Here is a 23,055-nt window from a genome sequence, read left to right as displayed (position 1 = left end):
TTTTGCATTAGTGCTCATAAAGTGGAACGTGTAAGCGGTGTCTGATATATTACATTCATGTGGTATGTTATCCGGGCCTTGGCCATCGCCTTATTGAAGTTGCCCATTCGACGGCATTTCCGTTTCGTCTCGAGTGTATGGAGGCTGATTGGGGCCATTGCTTTCTCGCCTTAAAATTCGGCCGCGAGAAAGCGAGAAAGCGATGGCCCTAATCAGCCACCATACGGATGGTCCTGCCTCGCTTTCGTGGAGGTGTTTCCTGTTGATGACGAGATGTTCTATCCGATATTTCATGAGGTTTTGTCATAAGCTTACCGTTCTTGAAGTATCCAAAATGGCCTGTCTCTTTAAGGGCATTCAGTTGTTGACGTTGTCGTGTGGTCAAGTCGCTTGAGGTTTCAAGCCCTTTTTCCTTAAGCACGGGTCTAGCTTTCAGTGCCCGGACCTTGTCGCCTAATATCAGGAGCTTTACAGGTATATGGCGTAGCTTCACCACGTTACGACGCTGTGTTCCAAGGCGACTGGCACGGATAACGTCAGACGACTGTCACGTTTTAGACGGCAGGTGTTCATCAAAAATTGACATCACTGTTTCCTTGCAAGTCATCGATTTCTCACCTCCTACTTCGGGTACACCATGGAGTATGACATTGTCACGACAGCTAAAGGATTCCAGTTTTGTCCATATCGTCCTCAATCTTTCTACAGGCGTCCTACGACAGCTTCAGTTTGGTCAGAGACAGAATCAATTATTGATTAGTGTAACTGTTACCTCAAGTTGACCACATTCAGAGCTGATTGCGTTCACTTCACTTTTTGAAGCTGTAATATGTGAGCTCAATATGGAAAAGGACAATTTCTGTTTGTATTTTTTTATATTTTTTATGTCTTCATGTGAACTACTTTGGTTTGTATGATTGGTATATTGCATCAGCAGAGACGTTTGGACAATAATTTTCAACTTTAAATCAAAATACCATTACCCCAACGACGGCAAAAATACTGATTTTGGAAAATCTAGTCATACATTTTGCTTAAAAACAGTTTAGAAATGGAAGGAGTTGTTAGGCGTCACATATGTGGTTATTTATAAGTATATTTGTGCAATGAATGGTCATTCTTCTAAATTGTTTCGATGCATTTATGATTTTTTTAGTTTTTAGCATGAATGTAAACATAATAACTGCGGCAACAATAGCTCTTACCTCAAACGGTTATCAGAAAAGGATAAAACATTGAATTCCTTTTACCCTCCCATAAGTTAAACGGCTTCAAAGAAATAATTGGTTGTGTAAACGTTGTTTCGTCTCGTTTCGGTAATGACATTGAAATTACGGTAGTCACGTGTCGTTTAGGTAATAGCATGGACCTAAACAAATTTAAGAATAAGGTTTTTCCAAACAATTGATTTATGAACACAAAACATTGAGGATCAATAATTTAATCTCTGTGACCACAGTTAGCTACAAAATGTTCTATGTTATGTTGTTGAGAACACGCGGCAGACCCATAGCAAATTGTTTGGTTCTCAAAGTAGATAACTTGAAATAACTTTGCTTTAAGGATCAATCAAATATATTAAACGACACTTTCCTACTTGTTTTTACCAGTTCAACATGACAGATTTATCATGTTTAAGTGTTTCGTAACATTTTTTGAGAGTGGAAAATGTTATTTTCTTGTTAATTGAAAAATAATGAAATCTTAACTAACCAAGTAATCTGTAAGCACTAACTGTGGATTCACAAAACCGTGACAACTATTTTATCTTATTTCATCAACTTTAATACAACTGTGAGACAAAATGTACAGATTTTGATGTTTGGATCATTGCGGTAATAATGTTGCGGTTATGGCATTGTGATGCATTGTATAAATCCTTGTCGTGTAGTCATGTTCTCAAATTCCTAGCACTACGTTACAAGATACTTTATATCATTGATGACAAAACAATGTATCATTTGTTGCATTCTGTATGGGATTACCACTGTTATCACATGTGGGGTAGTCACACATGTCATCACCGCAACGACAATTTTTGTTGCGGTAATGATATATATATTAGTGAAAAGTATTCAAACAGGCATCTCATTAAAATATAAAAGGCCTAGTTTGATTCATATGTACTAAAGTTAAATGATTTGTGGTAATTCCGCTCTAAGTCCTAAGATATGACATATGCCTTCTTTGAGGACATGGCCTGCGATGACGACATCTACAGTCCGTTTCAGTCAGAAACGGACCGATGAATTGCAAATTTTATCATTGTACAAAATTGCCACATAAATATAAATAGTACACATGTTTATCATTTACTAATACCCAACAGCTTTCTTATATTTGAAAATTTTCCGGACTCCACCAAAAATGTTCTTTAAGAACATTACAATTTTGACACAGTTCACTATTTGTTACGAGGGAGGAGTGCAGAGAAAGGGACAGCCAGGTGTTAGAGAAGCACGCGCACAAGTGCCCACCAAGTTATTGATTCATTAGCCTATGCTGTGCCGTCTCCATCCTTTCTCACACACCTGGCTGTCCCTTTTCAAATATAAGAAAGCTGTTGCAAACACGTGTACTATTTATAGTTATGTGGCAATTTTGTACAATGATAAAATTTGCAATTCATCGGTCGGTTTCTGACTCAAACGGACTTGATAGTGGAAGCTGATCACAGGGTCTCAAGGGAGACTACCCCCCAAAAAATTCAGTGTGTTGGGGTAAGGGACCGTTCATAATTTATGGCAAGGGGGGTTAGGGGTGGATGATGATTTTTATGCAGAGGCATGTACAATGTGAATATCCCCCCCCCCAAGAATAAATGAAAAAAATTACGTACAAAGTAAGTGACCCCCCTCATATCGTGTACAAAATCAATTACCTCCGCTTTTTAAGCATATTTTGTTGTTCAAAATTGCTGAGCCCCTCTCCCCTCCTGTCGTGTACAAAATCAATTACCTCCGCTTTTAAGCATATTTTAAAAATATTTTATTGTTCAAAATTGCTGACCCCCCTCTTTTCCCCCACCCCCAGAACAAACTGGGTGACAATTCTGTAGCTCCGCCACAATACCATCTCTTACTTCTTCTAGAGAGATAGGTCCTGAGTCTACCTACACAAATACAAATAAAATGCAAAGTCCAATATAAGGGAAAGATCATCGGTTAAGTTTGTATGGGGTCAAGGGTTTACCGATACACCGGCCCAGTTCTTGTACCAGTTCAAGGGCGATAACTTCTCGGCACTTTCGAAACCGGAAATAACGTTTTTCCATCGTCAACAAACAACATGTGCAGTATCGTGTGTGTCGCTTGTTGAAATTGTAAAACACAATGTCGGACCCTAATTTCAGAAGATGTCTGCAAGCACTGAGATCCGCTCAGTCAGACAATGAACGGTTTGCTGCGTTAATGATGGTAATGAATCTTATTACTCTACTACGACACAGAACTGTTATGACGACCACGCTCGGGCACGTGAAAACATCGGGAAAGTAGAAACAACTTTCCTCTTGTCGGCTGTGTGCATATTTATATATTATATGTTTCCGTATACAGAAATGTCACCTAAACAATCAAGAAAAAGTTGCATAATGAAAACATTCTGTTTCTGTATACAGAAACGTACCTGGGCTACGCTGAAGGGGTCGTTGTCGGCACGGGTACTACAGAAACGTACCTGGGCTGCGCTGAAGGGGTCGTTGTCGGCACGGGTACTACAGACACGTACACTAGTCAGAATCAGAATAGAGAATCGTACTAGAACTATTCCATTCCGCACTGTGTAGTGTTCTTGATCGGAACTGTCATAGTGTTGTATCAGAGGCATATAAGGTGTTATTTAAAAATCGAAGTATACACGAATATTTCACAATTCCACTCCTCCATGATTGCGAGTGGAATTGTGAAATATTCGTGTATACTTCGAATTCAGCACCACAACTTCTCGTGAGGACAGTCTCAGTCGTAGGTCACGTGTCACTAATACAAGCAACCAGTTTTGTGAGAATCCGCTGGACGTGAACCCGCGACCTTCGCTAACGTTAGCCCGACTGAGCTACGTCCACACTGTGGCATAAAGTTCCCATTTTTCTTGTCAATCCTGAGACATCACGGAAATGAACGGTGTTGAATAGGTCACAGACAATTATGAAGGTTACGGGTAGACTTGGTGTCTCGTGATTTTAATCTATGGACAATTGCCGAATGGGTCCAAGGCCATTTCTGGGTTGTCACGCTCGTCCCGTTCCGTATTCTACAAGATACCCTGTGGAATGAGCTGATATATGGCACGAACCGAAAATGGTTGTTGATGTCAGTCATCAGACTTCGAATTGCATGAATGACATGCTTCAAAACATATCAGGTGATTTTGTAACAGAAAAGTGTTGAAGGGACATTGTAAGGATAATGTGGATCGCACTAAGGAATGAGGGAGACATGAGCATATCTGGTGACGGCACGAGGGTGGGTTAGCCTTCGAATCATTACTGAAGAAATGTAGGATGTGAAAGTGGCTTAGTGCGAGTTCAGGAAAAATTTCCATTAGCCCAAATTTTCTACATTAAACCATTCCATCGTGTATTTTCGACATTTTTGTGTGAAAAAAGTGACAGGAAAAACAACAAGTGATACACATGCATTACACCGGACATCTAGCTACTTTATGGGAGTTGGACCCTTACCCTAAACCCTAACCCCTCGAAATAATCCTAATAAATACAATACATTGACCGAAGTGACACGAAAATGGCTTATGTGTCCATTGTAATGCATTCTTACTGTTTCGAAAAAGCAAATATAATAAATAAACTCCATTCCTGTGTAATGATACAAATTATATATGAATATTACTTCCCATTTATAATTCATTTAGTCCTAAATATTACGTTGAAAGCGAAATATAAACTATATTTAAAATAAAAGTGCTTTCATAAACTGGTGCTTGCTAAAAAATGTGCCACCGCCATCTATGTTTAGCACACAAACTCCCTACAATGCTTGACTTACTCAATGGCTATGCTTATAGAGACGACAGAATTCTGAGCGGAGCTTAGACACACTCAATAACCCAGCAGCAGTCTGACCTCAAAGGTCATTGTTTTTGGTAACAATGTTTCACAACTTGTTGATGCAGAAAAAATGTTCACTCCAATTAGTTTATAATTTCATGCACTAAAGATATTTGTTGTCAAAAGGTTATATTTTTATGTTGCAAAGTACAAAGTTCTAAAATAGTGTAGTAATTTTCATTGTAAAATTTAGTTCAGATGAGGTTCAGAAAGTCTAGCTTGGCTATAACTGTTATTAGTTTTCCAAAAAGTATTATCATGATTGTCATAACAGATTACTTCCCCTGATTGTGAGTGTTGCTCCTCATCAGAGCACATGGCTTGTCACTGCCTCCATGTTGGAGACATTCAGCTGTTGTAGTTGGCATGAACACAAATGTGAGTAGCATTGTTTGCTATTGTAATATATTTCAAGGCATAATAAGGTAATATTATTTGAAGGTTTTGTTAATTGTACATTTTATTCATTTATCTTGTAACTGTTAATTTGAAGTAATTTACTTAGACTTGTCATGTAGTTTGAGTGTTAGGAATAATTGAGTGTTAGGAATAATTGAGTGTTAGGAATAATTTACTTAGCAAGTCTGTATTTCTGCATTGTAGTTTTCTGAACCTCACCAAGCCAAAGAAAGAAGTCAAAGTGAAATTGAACGTATACCAGAATAAATTATTGGTGCGAGTAAAGAATTTTTGTGTCTTGCATCCACACAACTTATGTCATAAGGTATTGTGATATAATTTGTAAAGTTTGTGGTGCCGAATTCTAAAGGAAGGCCGCAGTCAGTTGATCAGGAACAACAACATAAGGTTTCGGTTTTGGTTGCGGAATATCGACTCATCTGCCATTTAGGGTTCCAGGTACGTTTCTGTATTTTGACTTTGTTTTGGGTACAGTTCTGTATACAGCAACGTACCTGGGGTACATATCTGTATAGTACCTGTGCCTTATACATGTCTATTACCTGAGCCGACAAATACTAGTAGTGGTAGATAAAACAAGTCCAGCACTGTTTGGGGAAAATCACTGGATTGCTTGGTCCAGGTTCGATTATTTACAGACCACTGCCATATGGCTGGAATATTGCTGAGTCTAGCATAAAACTAAACTCACTTGAAGCTGTTCAATCCTTAATGTTCATTATTTATTGTGATCAGAAAAAAGTGAAGTCCTCTCACAGTACAGTTTACTTTCAGGCTGTGTTTCTAGCTTCCCACATCTTGCTTGCCCCGATCAATCCACCCCAATATTAAATTTGCTGCAGAATTTTCAAGAAACCCATTCTTAGACACATCGTAATCTTTAACAAAAATACATGCAAATAGATGTTTATCTATTATACACATCGTGCCATCCATGTCACAACAAGGCCAAAGGATCTTACAGTCAATTCCTATGCTCGAATAAGATATTCAGTTCTCATTCACAATATGAGTTCGACAGCAACAATTTCGACAAGTACCACCTAAAGAGAGGTTATTCTACTCGATAACAAACTCAGAGCGAACACCAAAGAGAGAACAGACGTGTTAACCAACAAAACGACACTGTCTGAAGACACCAGTCGTCAAAGATTACAACCGGACTGCACTCCGCTCCATGGCACTGAACTCCCGGGTCCTAGTCTTGGGATCAGATGCCTGAACAAACACATTCCCCACGTATCACAAACACATTCCCCATCACAAACACATTCCCCACGTATCACAAACACATTCCCCATCACAAACAAATTCCCCATGTATCACAAACACATTCCCCACGTATCACAAACACATTCCCCATGTGATCACAAACACATTCCCCACGATCACAAACACATTCCCTTAATGATCACAAACACATTCCCCACAGATCACAAACACATTCCCCACGATCACAAACACATTCCCCACAAACACATTCCCCTCAGATCACAAACACATTCCCCACGTGATCACAAACACATTCCCCACGATACAAACACATTCCCCACGTATCACAAACACATTCCCCACATATCACAAACACATTCCCCACGTATCACAAACACATTCCCCATGTATCACAAACACATTCCCCACGTATCACAAACACATTCCCCACGTATCACAAACACATTCCCCATCGTATAAACACATTCCCCATCACAAACACATTCCCCAATGATTACAAACACATTCCCCACGTATCACAAACACATTCCCCAGGTATCACAAACACATTCCCCACGTATCACAAACACATTCCCCACGTATCACAAACACATTCCCCATGTATTACAAACACATTCCCCACATGATCACAAACACATTCCCCCATGATCACAAACACATTCCCATATCACATCACAAACACATTCCCCATGTATCACAAACACATTCCCCACGTATGACAAACACATTCCCCACGTATCACAAACACATTCCCCACGTATCACAAACACATTCCCCACGTATCACAAACACATTCCCCACGTATTACAAACACATTCCCCATGTATCACAAACACATTCCCCACGTATCACAAACACATTCCCCACGTATCACAAACACATTCCCCATGTATCACAAACACATTCCCCACGTATTACAAACACATTCCCCACGTATCACAAACACATTCCCCAGGTATCACAAACACATTCCGCACATATTACAAACACATTCCCCACGTATCACAAACACATTCCCCATCACAAACACATTCCTCACGTATCACAAACACATTCCCCACGTATCACAAACACATTCCCCATGTATCACAAACACATTCCCCATCGATCCTATAAATACATTCCCAGGTATTACAAACACATTCCCCATTGATCACAAACACATTCCCCAATGATTATAATCATATTCCCATGTATCACAAACACATTCCCCACGTATTACAAACACATTCCCCACGTATCACAAACACATTCCCCACGTATCACAAACACATTCCGCACATATTACAAACACATTCCCCAAGTATCACAAACACATTACTCACGTATCACAAACACATTCCCCATCACAAACACATTCCCCACGTATCACAAGCACATTCCCCACGATCACAAACACATTCCCCACGATACAAAACACATTCCCCATCGACACAAACACATTCCCCAATGATCACAAAAACACATTCCCCATCGATCACAAACATATTCCATCACAAAACACATTCCCCACGATCACAAACACATTCCCTCTAATGATCAAAACACATTCCCCTTACGATTACAAACACATTCCCCACGATTACACAAACACATTCCCCACGATCACAAACACATTCCCCATCATCACAAACACATTCCCCACATATTACAAACACATTCCCCATCACAAACACATTCCCCGATCACAAACACATTCCCATCACAAACACATTCCCCACATATGACAAACACATCCCTACGTGATCACAAACACATTCCCCATCACAAACACATGTCCCATTATATCACAAACACATTCCCCATAACAAACACATTCCGTGATCATGGCACAAACATCGCTCCCCATATCACAAACACATTCCCCCATATATACAAACACATTCCCAACGTGATCACAAACACATTCCCCATCACAAACACATTCCCCTTTCCATGACATCACACATAACACATTCCCCAACATTCTAATGATCACAAACACATTCCCCTAATGTGACACAAACACATTCCCATCATCATGGCACAAACACATTCCCCATTCACATATCACAAACACATTCCCATCATGGCATATACAAACACATTCCCCACGATATAAAACACATTCCCCACAGACAAACACATTCCCTAACAAACACATTCCCCACGATCACAAACACATTCCCCACGTATCACAAACACATTCCCCATCATGGCATAAACACATTCCCCACATATCACAAACACATTCCCCCAATGTGACACAAACACATTCCCATCATTCACAAACACATTCCCATTCCCACATTCCCTATCACAAACACATTCCCCACGTATCACAAACACATTCCCCACGTATCACAAACACATTCCCCACGTATCACAAACATTCCCCATCACAAACACATTCCCCACGAATCACAAACACATCCCAGGACATCTCCCTCTGGTACATGAAGGTCTCCAGTCCACTGTAGTTAACCATCCCAGGACACCTCCCACTGGTACATCAAGGTCTCCAGTCCACTGTAGTAAACAACCCCAGGACACCTCCGTCTGGTACATGAAGGTCTCCAGTCCACTGTAGTTAACCATCCCAGGACACCTCCCACTGGTACATCAAGGTCTCCAGTCCACTGTAGTAAACCACCCCAGGACTCCTCCGTCTGGTACATGAAGGTCTCCAGTCCTCTGTAGTAAACCATCCCAGGACACCTCCCACTGGTACATCAAGGTCTCCAGTCCACTGTTATAAACCACCCCAGGACACCTCCCTCTGGTACATCAAGGTCTCCAGTCCTCTGTAGTTAACCATCCCAGGACACCTCCCTCTGGTACATGAAGGTCTCCAGTCCTCTTTAGTAAACCATCCCAGGACTCCTTTATCTTGTACATCAAGGTCTCCAGTCCACTGTAGTAAACCATCCCAGGACACCTCCCACTGGTACATGAAGGTCTCCAGTCCTCTTTAGTAAACCATCCCAGGACTCCTTTATCTTGTACATCAAGGTCTCCAGTCCACTGTAGTAAACCATCCCAGGACACCTCCCACTGGTACATCAAGGTCTCCAGTCCTCTGTAGTAAACCATCCCAGGACACCTCCCACTGGTACATCAAGGTCTCCAGCCCACTCTGGTAAGCCATCCCAGGACACCTCCCACTGGTACATCAAGGTCTCCAGCCCACTCTGGTAAGCCATCCCAGGACACCTCCCACTGGTACATCAAGGTGTCCAGTCCACTGTTATAAACCATCCCAGGACACCTCCCACTGGTAGTAAACCATCCCCAGACTCCTCAATCTCGTACACCAAGGTCCCCAGCCCACTCTGGTAAGCCATCCCAGGACACCTTCAAACAAAAGTATATATAGAGCTCAACATCCCATATTAATCTGTTGGCCCTCACTGCTGGAAACGAGTTCCTGATTGCCCTGAAATTGATTCTAGGAATAAACTTTGAACATTATTTCAATCCTTAGTTCGAGTCCTGAATTAAGGTACAGGTCAGATGTTTCTTTTAACAGTTTATACTCATATTTTATGAAAGTTTCAAGTATTTTTGTTACCGTGCATGTGCACAAAGGTAAACAATCTGGTGCTGATCATTTGATTAATGTGAACTAAATATTTTGATACTGTTTGGTTCAAACTGACAATGGAAGTGTGACACGTCATCAAGACAAGTCTTGTCATGTCATGAACATAGATGTTGTGATATGTTACACAGGTGTTTGTATTTCCAGGTGACCAGGGCAGTGAAGGCCGAGGACTGTGATGAGGACATGAAAAGAGAGATGTTGGATGCCCTTGGATTCCGCTTCCTCACACGGCTCATGAAAACGGGTAACCACAAACAGCCATGTCTACCCAACATCCTGCCAACCTCCACAGCCTGCCAATGTCCACATCCTTCCAACCTTCACATCCTGCCAACCTCCCCATCCTGCTCAACTTCACATTCTGCCAACCTCGACATTCTGCCAACCTTCACATCCTGCTCAACTTCACATTCTGCCAACCTTCACATCCTGCCTTGACATTCTGCCAACCTCCACATCTTGCCTCCACATTCTGCGAACCTCCACATCCTGCCTCCACATTCTGCCAACCTCCACATCCTGCCACCCTCTACATCCAACTTCCACATTCTGCATCCACATTCTGCATCCACATTCTGCCTGCCTCCACATCCTGCCTCGACATTCTGCAAACCTCCACATTCTGCCAACCTCCACATCCTGCCTCCACATTCTGCCAACCTCCACATTCTGCTTCCACATCCTGCCAACCTCCACATCCTGCCTCGACATTCTGCCAACCTCCACATCCTGCCTCGACATTCTGCCAACCTCCACATCCTGCCTCGACATTCTGCCAACCTCCCACATCCTGCCAACCTCCACATTCTGCCAACCTCCACATCCTGCCAACCTCCACATTCTGCCAACCTCCACATCCTGCCAACCTCCACATCCTGCTCCACATTCTGCCAACTTTCACATTCTGCCTACACATCCTGCCAATCTCCACATTCTGCCAACCTCTACATCCAACTTCCACATTCTGCATCCACATTCTGCCTGCCTCCACATCCTGCCTCGACATTCTGCAAACCTCCACATTCTGCCAACCTCCACATCCTGCCTCCACATTCTGCCAACCTCCACATTCTGCTTCCACATCCTGCCAACCTCCACATCCTGCCTCGACATTCTGCCAACCTCCACATCCTGCCTCAACATCCTGCCAACCTCAACATCCTGCCAACCTCCACATTCTGCCAACCTCCACATCCTGCCAACCTCCACATCCTTCCTCCACATTCTGCCAACTTTCACATTCTGCCTAAACATCCTGCCAATCTCCACATTCTGCCAACCTCCATATTCTGCCTCCACATCCTGCCAACCTCCACATCCTGCCAACCTTCACATCCTGCCAACCTCCACATCCTGCCAACCTCCACATCCTGCCAACCTCCACAATCTGCCAACCTCCACATTCTGCCAACCTCCACATTCTGCCAACCTCCACATTCTGCCAACTTCCACATTCTGCCTCCACATTCTGCCAACCTCTACGTCCTGCCAATGTCCACATCCTTCCAACCTCCACATCCTGCCAACCTCCATATCGGGCCAACCTCCACATCCTGCCATCCTGCCAACCTCTACATCCTGCCAACCTCAATACCTGCCAACCTCCACAATCTGCCAACCTCCACATTCTGCCAACCTCCACATTCTGTCTCCACATCCTGCCAACCTCCACATCCTGCCAATGTCCACATTCTGTCTCCACATTCTGCCAACTTCCACATTCTACCTCCACATTCTGCCAACCTCTACGTCCTGCCAATGTCCACATCCTTCCAACCTCCACATCCTGCCAACCTCCATATCGGGCCAACCTCCACATTCTGCCTCCACATCCTGCCAACCTCCACATTCTGCCAACCTCCAAAATCTGCCAACCTCCAAAATCTGCCAACCTCCACATCCTGCCGGGGCGGTGGGGTAGCCTAGTGGTTAAAGCGTTGGATCGTCACGCCGAAGACCCGGGTTCGATTCCCCACATGGGCACAATGTGTCAAGCCCATTTCTGGTGTCCCCCGCTGTGATATTGCTGGAATATTGCTAAAAGCGGCGTAAAACTAAACTCAGTCAGTCAGTCCACATCCTGCCAACCTCCACATCCTGCCAACCTCCACATTCTGCCAACCCCCACATCCTGCCAACCTCCACATCCTGCCAACCTCCATACCTGCCACCTACAGTTCAGTATCTAGTGCTATTTTTTCAAAGTGTACTAACAAACTGGACTTAATGCACCATTTTTAAAGTTTGAATACTTGTTATGTTCAAGATGTCATAACAACTTAATGTGCAGAACAGAGATGAGAAAGTTACCTGTTTGCTCGCAAATAAGACTGTATAATGAATAACTCCTTATCGCTGTCCGAACCTTCCATCTACAGGTGTTTCCCTCAAATGAATGTTCTAACATGCCACGTCACGAGATACTGCGAAACAAAATTCACGAGCAGCACGTGCAGTCGTGCGCTCACTGTTTTATAATTAGACCATGCTCCTCGATATACCATCCAGCACGGTATAAACAATGCAGCGTTACGTATGTCTATACTTTGATTAATTAAAGTGCTTTTTATTGTTATGAATATGTATTTAATTGACTTGACGGTTTATATGTTGGATAAAGTATGAGGCCTCGTCATGATTGGAAAAGTAAGGACCTCAGCACTTCCCTCGTGCTGAGGTCTTTCACAGTCGGTCTTACTTTTACACATCCCTCGTGCTGGGGTCTTTCGCGGTCGGTCTTACTTTTACACTTCCCTCGCGCTGAGGTCCTTTGAAGTTGGTCTTACTTTGACACTTCCCTCACGCTGAGGTCCTTTGAAGTTGGTCTTACTTTTACACTTCCCTCACGCTGAGGTCCTTTGAAGTTGGTCTTACTTTGACACTTCCCTCACGCTGAGGTCCTTTGAAGTTGGTCTTACTTTGACACTTCCCTCACGCTGAGGTCCTTTGAAGTTGGTCTTACTTTGACACTTCCCTCACGCTGAGGTCCTTTGAAGTTGGTCTTACTTTGACACTTCCCTCACGCTGAGGTCCTTTGAAGTTGGTCTTACTTTGACACTTCCCTCGCGCTGAGGTCCTTTGAAGTTGGTCTTACTTTTACACTTCCCTCGCGCTGAGGTCCTTTGCGGTCGGTCTTACTTTGACACTTCCCTCGCGCTGAGGTCCTTCGCGGTCGGTCTTACTTTTACACTTCCCTCGTGCTGAGGTCCTTTGTGGTTGGTCTTACTTTTACACTTCCCTCACGCTGGTGTTCTTACGATTCCAATCATGACCTTGGCCTCGTACTTTATCCTACACGTAAGGGCTACTTGGCGGAGAGAAGTAAATGCAGTGCAGAGCTGTCTGCAGTAAACATCTGAAAGTCTGTAATGTCCTGCTGTCACGGGGCAGGTTCTGATTACACCCATGTGCTGTAACTACTAAGGTTTTGTGTTTCAGCCAATGTTCCTGAAGGATGTCCTCCAACCATATACAAGTCCATCGCTCTCAGCATCCTGGCCAGCTTTGCTCAGGACACACAAGTGGTCAGTAGACTCACAAGAAGGTTGATGGTGTGGTCAGTAGAAGGTTGATGGTGTGGTCAGTAGAAGGTTGATGGCGTGGTCAGTAGAAGGTTTAGGGCATGGTCAGTAGAAGGTTGAGGGCATGGTCAGCAAAAGGTTAAGGGTGTGGTCAGTAGAAGGTTGAGGGCGTGGTCAGTAGTAGGTTGAAGGTTGAGGGCGTGGTCAGTAGAAGGTTGATGGTGTGGTCAGCAAATGGTTAAGGGTGTGGTCAGCAAAAGGTTAAGGGTGTGGTCAGTAGAAGGTTGAGGACGTGGTCAGTAGAAGGTTGAGGACGTGGTCAGTAGAAGGTTAAGGGTGTGGTCAGTAGAAGGTTAAGGGTGTAGTCAGCAAAAGGTTAAGGGTGTGGTCAGCAAAAGGTTAAGGGTGTGGTCGGTAGAACTAGAAGGTTGATGGTGTGGTCAGTAGAAGAATGAGGGTGTAGTCAGCAAAAGGTTAAGGGCGTGGTCAGTAGAAGGTTGAGGGCATGGTCTGTAGAAGGTTGAGGGCGTGGTCAGTAGAAGGTTGATGGTGTGGTCAGTAGAAGGTTGATGGTGTGGTCAGCAAAAGGTTAAGGGTGTGGTCGGCAAAAGGTTAAGGGTGTGGTCGGTAGAAGGTTGAGGGTGTGGTCAGTAGAAGGATAAGGGTGTGGTCAGTAGAAGGTTAAGGGTGTGGTCAGTAGAAGGTTAAGGGTGTGGTCAGTAGAAAGTTGATGGTGTGGTCAGCAAAAGGTTAAGGGTGTGGTCAGCAAAAGGTTGATGGTGTGGTCGGTAGAAGGTTGATGGTGTGGTCAGTAGAAGGTTAAGGGTATGGTCAGCAAAAGGTTAAGGGTGTGGTCAGCAAAAGGTTAAGGGTGTGGTCGGTAGAAGGTTGGTGTGGTCAGGAAGTGTGGTGTGTGGTAGAAAGGTTAAGGGTGTGGTTAAGAGTGTGGTTAAGGTTAGAAGGTTGTCGGGTGTAGGTTGATGGTTAAGGACAGTCAGAAAGGTTGAGGGTGTGGTCAGTAGAGTAGGTTGATGGTGTGGACAGTAGAAGGTTGAGGGTGTGGTCAGTAGAAGGTTGATGGTGTGGACAGTAGAAGGTTAAGGGTGTGGTCAGCAAAAGGTTAAGGATGTGGTCAGCAAAAGGTTATGGTAGTGGTCAGCAAAAGGTTAAGGGTGTGGTCGGTAGAAGGTTGAAGGTGTGGTCAGTAGAAGGTTAAGGGTGTGGTCAGCAAAAGGTTAAGGGTGTGGTCAGCAAAAGGTTAAGGGTGTGGTCAGCAAAAGGTTAAGGGTGTGGTCAGTAGAAGGTTAAGGGTGTGTCATTATGCCCTGGAGATGTGGTACCTGGCTGGTTGAGGATCAGTACAGGCTGCTCATGCACATATTGCGCATTAATCTGGCACATATTTGATTATCTGAGTCAAATATTGATGCTGCAGTTCAAAACAACATATCAACGCATCAAATTAAGTGATGACCACTGTGTAACAATAACTGCTTGTGGATTTCAGCTGTCCAGCAAAGAGATGAAACAACAAGTGTCAGTATTGAATGAGATCATCCTATGCAACATCAGGTAAACCACTGTGCTAAATACGGGTTAGTGAGAGCACTGAAGAAGGGTTGGGGTTAGTGAGAGTACTGAAGAAGGGTTGGGGTTAGTGAGAGCACTGAAGAAGGGTTGGGGTTAGTGAGAATACTGAAGAAGGATTGGGGTTAGTGAGAGTACTGAAAAAGGATTGGGGTTAGTGAGAATACTGAAGAAGGGTTGGGGTTAGTGAGAGTACTGAAAAGGTTTGGGGTTAGTGAGAGCACTGAAGAAGGATTGGGGTTAGTGAGAGTACTGAAGAAGGATTGGGGTAAGTGAGAGTACTAAAGAAGGGTTCGGGTTAAGTGCTAGTACTGAAGAAGGCTTGAGGTAAGTGAGAATACTGAAGAAGGGTTGGGGTTAGTGAGAGTACCGAAGAAGGATTGGTGTTAAGTGAGAGTACTGAAGAAAGATTGGGGTTAGTGAGAGTACTGAAGAAGGGTTGGGGTAGGTGAGAATACTGAAGAAGGGTTGGGATTAGTGACAGCACTGAAGAAAGGTTTGGGTTAGTGAGAATACTGAAGAAGGATTGGGGTTAGTGAGAGTACTGAAAAAGGATTGGGGTTAGTGAGAATACTGAAGAAGGGTTGGGGTTAGTGAGAGACTGGAAGAAGGATGGGTAAGTGAGGAGAACACTGAAGAAGGACTTGGGGTTTTGGGAAGTTAGTGAGAATACTGAAGAAGGATTGGGGTTAGTGAGAGTACTGAAGAAGGATTGGGGAGAAGAAGGATGAGAGTACCTGAAGAAGGGTTGGGGTTAAGTGAGAGTACTGAAGAAGGATTGGGGTTAAGTGAGAGATACTGAAGAAGGATTGGTGAGAGAATACTGAAGAAGGATTGGGGTTAGTGAGAGTACTGAAGAAGGATTGGGGTTTAAGTGAGAGTACTGAAGAAGGATTGGGGTTAGTGAGAGTACTGAAGAAGGATTGGGGTAGGTGAGAATACTGAAGAAGGATTGGGGTTAAGTGAGAATACTGAAGAAGGATTGGGGTAAGTGAGAGTACTGAAGAAGGATTGGGGTAAGTGAGAATACTGAAGAAGGATTGGGGTTAGTGAGAATACTGAAGAAGGATTGGGGTTAGGTGAGAATACTGAAGAAGGATTGGGGTAGGTGAGAATACTGAAAGAAGGGGGCAGTTGGGGTTAGTGAGAGATACACTGAAGAAGGGTTGGGGTTAGTGAGAATACTGAAGAAGGATTGGGGTTAGTAGTGAGAGTAAAGGAAGAAAGGGATTGGGGTTAGTGAGAGTACTGAAGAAGGATTGGGGTTAGTGAGCAGTACTGAAGAAGGACTGGGGTTAAGTGAGAATACTGAAGAAGGATTGGGGTAAGTGAGAGTACTGAAGAAGGATTGGGGTTAAGTGAGAATACTGAAGAAGGATTGGGGTTAGTGAGAGTACTGAAGAAGGATTGGGGTTAAGTGAGAATACTGAAGAAGGGTTTGGGTAAGTGAGAGTACTGAAGAAGGATTGGGGTTAAGTGAGAATACTGAAGAAGGATTGGGGTAAGTGAGAATACTGAAGAAGATTGGGGTTGGGTGAGAATACTGAAGAAGGATTGGGGTTAGAAGAAGGAACTGAAGAAGAAGAAGAAGGAACATGGGGTGAGTGAGAGAATACTGAAGAAGGGTTACCGGGGTTAGTTAGTGAGAGTACTGAAGAAGGATTGGGGTTGAAGGGGAGAATACTGAAGAAGGATTAGGGTGGGTGAGATTACTGAAGAAGGGTTTGGGGTTAAGTGAGAATACTGAAGAAGGATTAGGGTGAGTGACATAAGTGAAGAAGTGATTGGGGCCAAGGAGAAGAAGAAGAAGGATTGGGGTTAAGTGAGAGAATAATGGAAGAACTGAAGAAGCACTGAATTGGGGTTAAGTGAGAACACTGAAGAAGGATTGGGGTTAGTGAGAGAGCACTGAAGAAGGATTGGGGTTAATGAGAATACTGAAGAAGGATTGGGGTAAGTGAGAATACTGAAGAAGCCATTGGGGGTTAATGAAGTGAGAATACTGAAGAAGGATTGGGGTTAAGTGAGAATACTGAAGAAGGATTGGGGTTAGTGAGAATACTGAAGAAGGATTGGGGTGGGAGTACTGAAAGTGATTGAGTGACCGAAGAAGGATTGGGGTTAAGTGAGAATACTGAAGAAGGATTGGGGTTAGTGAGAATGCTGAAAGGATTGGGTTAAGTGAGAGGAAGAAGGGCTTTTAGAGTGAGAATACTGAAGAAGGATTGGGGTGAGAAGAGAATACTGAAGAAGGATTGAGGATTGGAGAGTGAGGACTGAAGGATTGGGGTTAGTGAATACTGAAGAAGGATTGGGGGGCAAGTGAGAGGATCACTGAAGAAGGATTGGGTTAATGAGAGACACTGAAGAAGGATTGGGGTTAAGTGAGAATACTGAAGAAGGATTAGTAAGTGAGCGTACTGAAGAAGGATTGGGGTAAGTGAGAGTACTGAAGAAGGATTGGAGTAAGTGAGAATACTGAAGAAGGATTGGAGTAAGTGAGAGTACTGAAGAAGGATTGGGGTTAGTGAGAATACTGAAGAAGGGTTTGGGTAAGTGAGAGTACTGAAGAAGGATTTGGGTTAAGTGAGAATATTGAAGAAGGATTGGGGTAAGTGAAAGTACTGAAGAAGGATTGGTGTTAAGTGAGAATACTGAAGAAGGATTGGGGTAAGTGAGATTGCTGAAGAAGGATTGGGGTTAGTGAGAATACTGAAGAAGGGTTGGGGTAAGTGAGAAGGATACTGAAGAAGAAGGATTGGGTTTGAAGTGAGAATACTGAAGAAGGAGCACTGAAGAAGGATTGGGGCCAGTGAGAATACTGAAGAAGGGTTTGGGTAAGTGAGAGTAGTGAAGAAGGATTGGGGTTAAGTGAGAATACTCAAGTAGGGTTTGGGTTAGTGAGAGCTCTGAAGAAGGGTTGGGTTTAGTGAGAATACTGAAGAAGGGTTGGGGTTAGTGAGAAGAATACTGAAGAAGAGACTTTGGGTAAGTGAGAATTAACTGAAGAAGAATTTGGGGTTAAGTGAATACTGAGAAAAGGACTGAAGGTTATTGAGAATACTGAAGAAGGATTGGGGTTAAGTGTAGGGAGAGAGTACTGAAGAAGGATTGGGGTAAGGTGAGAGTACTGAAGAAGGATTGAGTTAGTGAGGAGGCTGAAGAAGGATTGGGGTTCAGTGAGAATACTGAAGAAGGATTGGGGTTGAGAGATTAAGAAGGACTGAAGAATGAGAGTATTGAAGAAGGATTGGGGTAAGTGAGAATACTGAAGAAGGATTGGGGTAAGTGAGAATACTGAAGAAGGATTGGGTTAATTGAGATTACTGAAGAAGGATTGGTGTTAGTGAAAGCACTGAAGAAGGGTTGGGGTTAGGGAGAGTACTGAAGAAGGGTTGGGGTTAGTGAGAGTACTGAAGAAGGGTTGGGGTTAGTGAGAGTACTGAAGAAGGATGTGGGTTAGTGAGAATACTGAAGAAGGATTTTGGTTAAGTGAGAGTACGGAAGAAGGGTTGGGGTTAATGAGAGTATTGAAGAAGGATTTGGGTTAGTGAGCATATTGAAGAAGGACTGGGGTTAAGTGAGAATACTGAAGAAGGATTGGGGTAAGTGAGAGTACTGAAGAAGCATTGGGGGTTAAGTGAGAATACTGAAGAAATTGGGGTAAGGAAGGAATTGAAGAAGGACTAGGGTTACTGAAGAAGGATTGGGGTTAAGTGAGAACACTGAAGAAGGATTGGGGTGAGAATACTGAAGAAGGATTAGGGAGAAAGTTGAGAGTACTGAAGAAGGATTGGGGTTGAGAGAACTGAAGAATACTGAAGAAGGAAGAATGGTGGGGTAAGTGAGAATACTGAAGAAGGGTTTGGGTTAGTGAGAATACTGAAGAAGGATTGGGGTTAAGTGAGAGCACTGAAGAAGGGTTGGGGTTAAGTGAGAATACTGAAGAAGGGTTTGGGGTTAGTGAGAGTACTGAAGAAGGATTGGGGTTAAGTGAGAATACTGAAGAAAGGAGTGGAAGTACTGAAGAGGAGATTACTGAAGAAGGATTGGGGTTAAGTGAGAATACTGAAGAAGGATTGGGGTTAGTGAGAATACTGAAGAAGGATTGGGGTTAAATGAGAATACTGAAGAAGGATTGGGGTTAGTGAGAATACTGAAGAAGGGTTTGGGGTTAGTGAGAGCTCTGAAGAAGGGTTGGGTTTAATGAGAATACTGAAGAAGGGTTGGGGTTAGTGAGAATACTGAAGAAGGCTTTGGGTAAGTGAGGGTACTGAAGAAGGATTGGGGTTAAGTGAGAATACTGAAGAAGGATTGGGGTTATTGAGAATACTGAAGAAGGGTTTGGGTAAGTGAGAGTACTGAAGAAGGATTGGAGTTAAGTGAGAATACTGAAGAAGGATTGGGGTTAGTGAGAATACCGAAGAAGGATTGGGGTTAGTGAGAGTATCGAAGAAGGATTGGGGTTAAGTGAGAATACTGAAGACGGATTTGGGTTACTGAGAGTACTGAAGAAGGGTTGGTGTTAGTACCGAAGAAGGGTTGGGGTAAGTGAGAGTTCTGAAGAAGGGTTGTTAGTACTGAAGAAGGGTTGGTGTTAGTACTGAAGAAGGGTTGGTGTTAGTACCGAAGAAGGGTTGTTTTCTTGATTTGTCGGCCACATAGCCATGCTCCTGTGTTTTTCCATACCGGTAAACATCTCTGAACATATAACAGGTCCACTATTCACAGCTATGTTAAACCCTGCTCACTCACTCACTCACTCACTCACTCACTCACTCACTCACTCACTCACTCACTCACTCACTCACTCACTCACTCACTCACTCACTCACTCACTCACTCACTCACTCACTCACTCACTGTCATGTCGTGATTTGGTGCTGCAGTGGTGATGAAGATGACCTGGAGGTCAGCCTGCTGTCTGACTGCTACGACTGTCTGCAGGGCATGCTACTGTCTCCAGTCAGCAGACAGTACCTCATACAAGGCGGGTCGGTGTCAGCCCTGGTAGAAGTCATTGTCTCACAGCGAACAGGTGCGACACATTATTCACAGATATTTGTATTTGTGATTATTTTGCTTCCCACTGCCTATAAATGATATTCCTTCCTTTCACTGGACATATTTAGGCTGCAAAACTTTTAAAGCTTGTAACTTGTAAATATTGTTAATAGCAAGTATCTAAAATACCTCGTCATTGAATTTTTACGATGCACCAGAATAAAATAGATCCATATGTGTATCATCAGACTCACCCACAATGTGCTCTGTGTTCAGCAAGTCATGTGTCCCCCATGTACCATGTGACTGTGTTCAGTAGTTCATGTGTCCCCCATGTACCATGTGACTGTGTTCAGTAGTTCATGTGTCCCCCATGTACCATGTGACTGTGTTCAGTAGTTCATGTGTCCCCCATGTACCATGTGACTGTGTTCAGTAGTTCCTGTGTCCCCCATGTACCATGTGACTGTGTTCAGTAGTTCATGTGTCCCCCATGTACCATGTGACTGTGTTCAGTAGTTCCTGTGTCCCCCATGTACCATGTGACTGTGTTCAGCAGGTCATGTGTCCCCCATGTACCATGTGACTGTGTTCAGCAGGTCATGTGTCCCCCATGTACCATGTCACTGTGTTCTGCAGGTCATGACAAGGCCTGTGATCTTATGGTGGAGCTGCTGAGGTGGGAGAGGGCCGGTGTATGGGCTGGATACCCAGGGATTGCACAGAAGCTGCTACAGTATCTGGTCTCCAGATTCAAGACATTAAAGGTACACAAAGTTCCACACAGGTCCCTACAGATCCACACATGTATCCACACATGGCCCCTACAGATCCACACAGGCCCCTACAAATCCACACAGGCCCCTGCAGATCCACACAGACCCCTACAGATCCACAAAATCCCCTACATATCCACACAGGCCCCTACATATCCACACAGGCTTCTGCAGATCCTTGCAGATCCACACAGGCCCCTGCAGATCCATACAGACCCCTGCAGATCCACACATGCCCCTACAGATCCACACAGAGCCCTACAGATCCATACATTTCCTTACAGATCCACACAGGCCCCTGCAGATCGACAGAGGCCCCTCAACACAGGCCCCTACAGATCCACACAGGCCCTTACAGATCCACACAGACCCCTACAGATCCACACAGACCCTTGCATATCCACACAGGCCCTTGCAGATCCATACAGACCTTTGCAGATCCACACAGGCTGCTATAGATCCACACAGGCTGCTATAGATCCACACATGCTCCTACAGATCCACCCATTTTCTTACAGATCCACACAGGCCCTTACAGACCCACACAGGACCCCTACAGATCCACACATTTCCCTACAGATCCACACAGGCCCCTGAAGATCCACACAGACCCCTGCAGATCCACACAAGTCCCTACAGATCCACACAGGCCCCTACAGATCCACACAGGTCCCTACAGATCCACACAGACCCCTTACAGATCCACACAGACCCCTACAGATCCACACAGACCCCTACAGATCCACACAGACCCCTGCATATCCACACAGGCCCTTGCAGATCCATACAGACCTTTGCAGATCCACACAGGCTGCTATAGATCCACACATGCTCCTACAGATCCACCCATTTTCTTACAGATCCACACAGGCCCTTACAGACCCACACAGACCCCTACAGATCCACACATTTCCCCACAGATCCACACAGACCCCTACAGATCCACACAAGTCCCTACAGATCCACACAGGACCCTACAGATCCACACAGGTCCCTACAGATCCACACAGGCCCCTACAGATCCACACAGGCCCCTACAGAGGCCCCTACAGATACACACAGGCCCCTACAGATACACACTGCTCCACACAGTTTCACACTGCTCAACCACACAGATACACACAGATACTGCTGCACACACAAACATACTGCTCCACCACACTGCTCCACACAGATACACACTGTCTACCACACTGCTCCACATAGATACACACTGCTCCACACAGATACACACTGCTCCACCACACTGCTCCACCACACTGCTCCACACAGATACACACTGCTCCACATAGATACACACTGCTCCACCACACTGCTCCACACAGATACACACTGCTCCACCACACTGCTCCACCACACTGCTCCACACAGATACACACTGCTCTACCACACTGCTCCACACAGATACACACTGTCTACCACACTGCTCCACATAGATACACACTGCTCCACACAGATACACACTGCTCCACCACACTGCTCCACCACACTGCTCCACATAGATACACACTGCTCCCCACAGATACACACTTCCCCATCACACTTCTCCACCACACTGCTCCACACAGATACACACTTCTCCACCACACTTCTCCACCACACTGCTCCACACAGATACACACTGCTCCACACAGATACACACTGCTCCACACACATACACACTTCTCCACCACACTGCTCCACACAGATACACACTGCTCCACCACACAGGTACACACAGATACTCACTGCTCCACCACACTGCTCCACCACACAGGTACACACAGATACACACTGCTCCACCACACTGCTCCACACAGATACACACTGCTCCACCACACTGCTCCACCACACAGGTACACACAGATACTCACTCTCCAC

The 23,055-nt window shown here is 44.4% G+C and overlaps 1 protein-coding gene across 2 annotated transcripts in view; it reads left to right on the top strand.

The window, feature by feature from the left end:
- Positions 1–3,041: 3,041 nt before the first annotated feature.
- The window catches only part of LOC124260504 (neurochondrin-like), a 53,448-nt gene continuing 33,434 nt past the window's right edge, over positions 3,042–23,055 (top strand). The window contains exons 1-6 of one of the 2 annotated variants that reach the window (XM_046694834.1): positions 3,042–3,416; positions 10,452–10,551; positions 13,746–13,831; positions 15,336–15,400; positions 20,305–20,453; positions 21,059–21,186. In XM_046694834.1, coding sequence (XP_046550790.1) covers positions 3,333–3,416; positions 10,452–10,551; positions 13,746–13,831; positions 15,336–15,400; positions 20,305–20,453; positions 21,059–21,186 — 612 coding nt within the window. In that variant the 5' untranslated portion in view covers positions 3,042–3,332. Of the gene's footprint in view, positions 3,417–5,125; positions 5,450–10,451; positions 10,552–13,745; positions 13,832–15,335; positions 15,401–20,304; positions 20,454–21,058; positions 21,187–23,055 lie in introns of those variants that run through there. The other variant, XM_046694835.1, reaches the window with a different exon arrangement.

The sequence above is a fragment of the Haliotis rubra genome, unplaced genomic scaffold, assembly GCF_003918875.1.
Source record: "Haliotis rubra isolate DU_JTF1 unplaced genomic scaffold, ASM391887v1 Scf766, whole genome shotgun sequence".
Taxonomy (NCBI): domain Eukaryota; kingdom Metazoa; phylum Mollusca; class Gastropoda; order Lepetellida; family Haliotidae; genus Haliotis; species Haliotis rubra.
The sequence above is the reverse complement of the archived record's forward strand: the minus strand, read 5'-3'. Positions and strand labels throughout refer to the sequence as shown.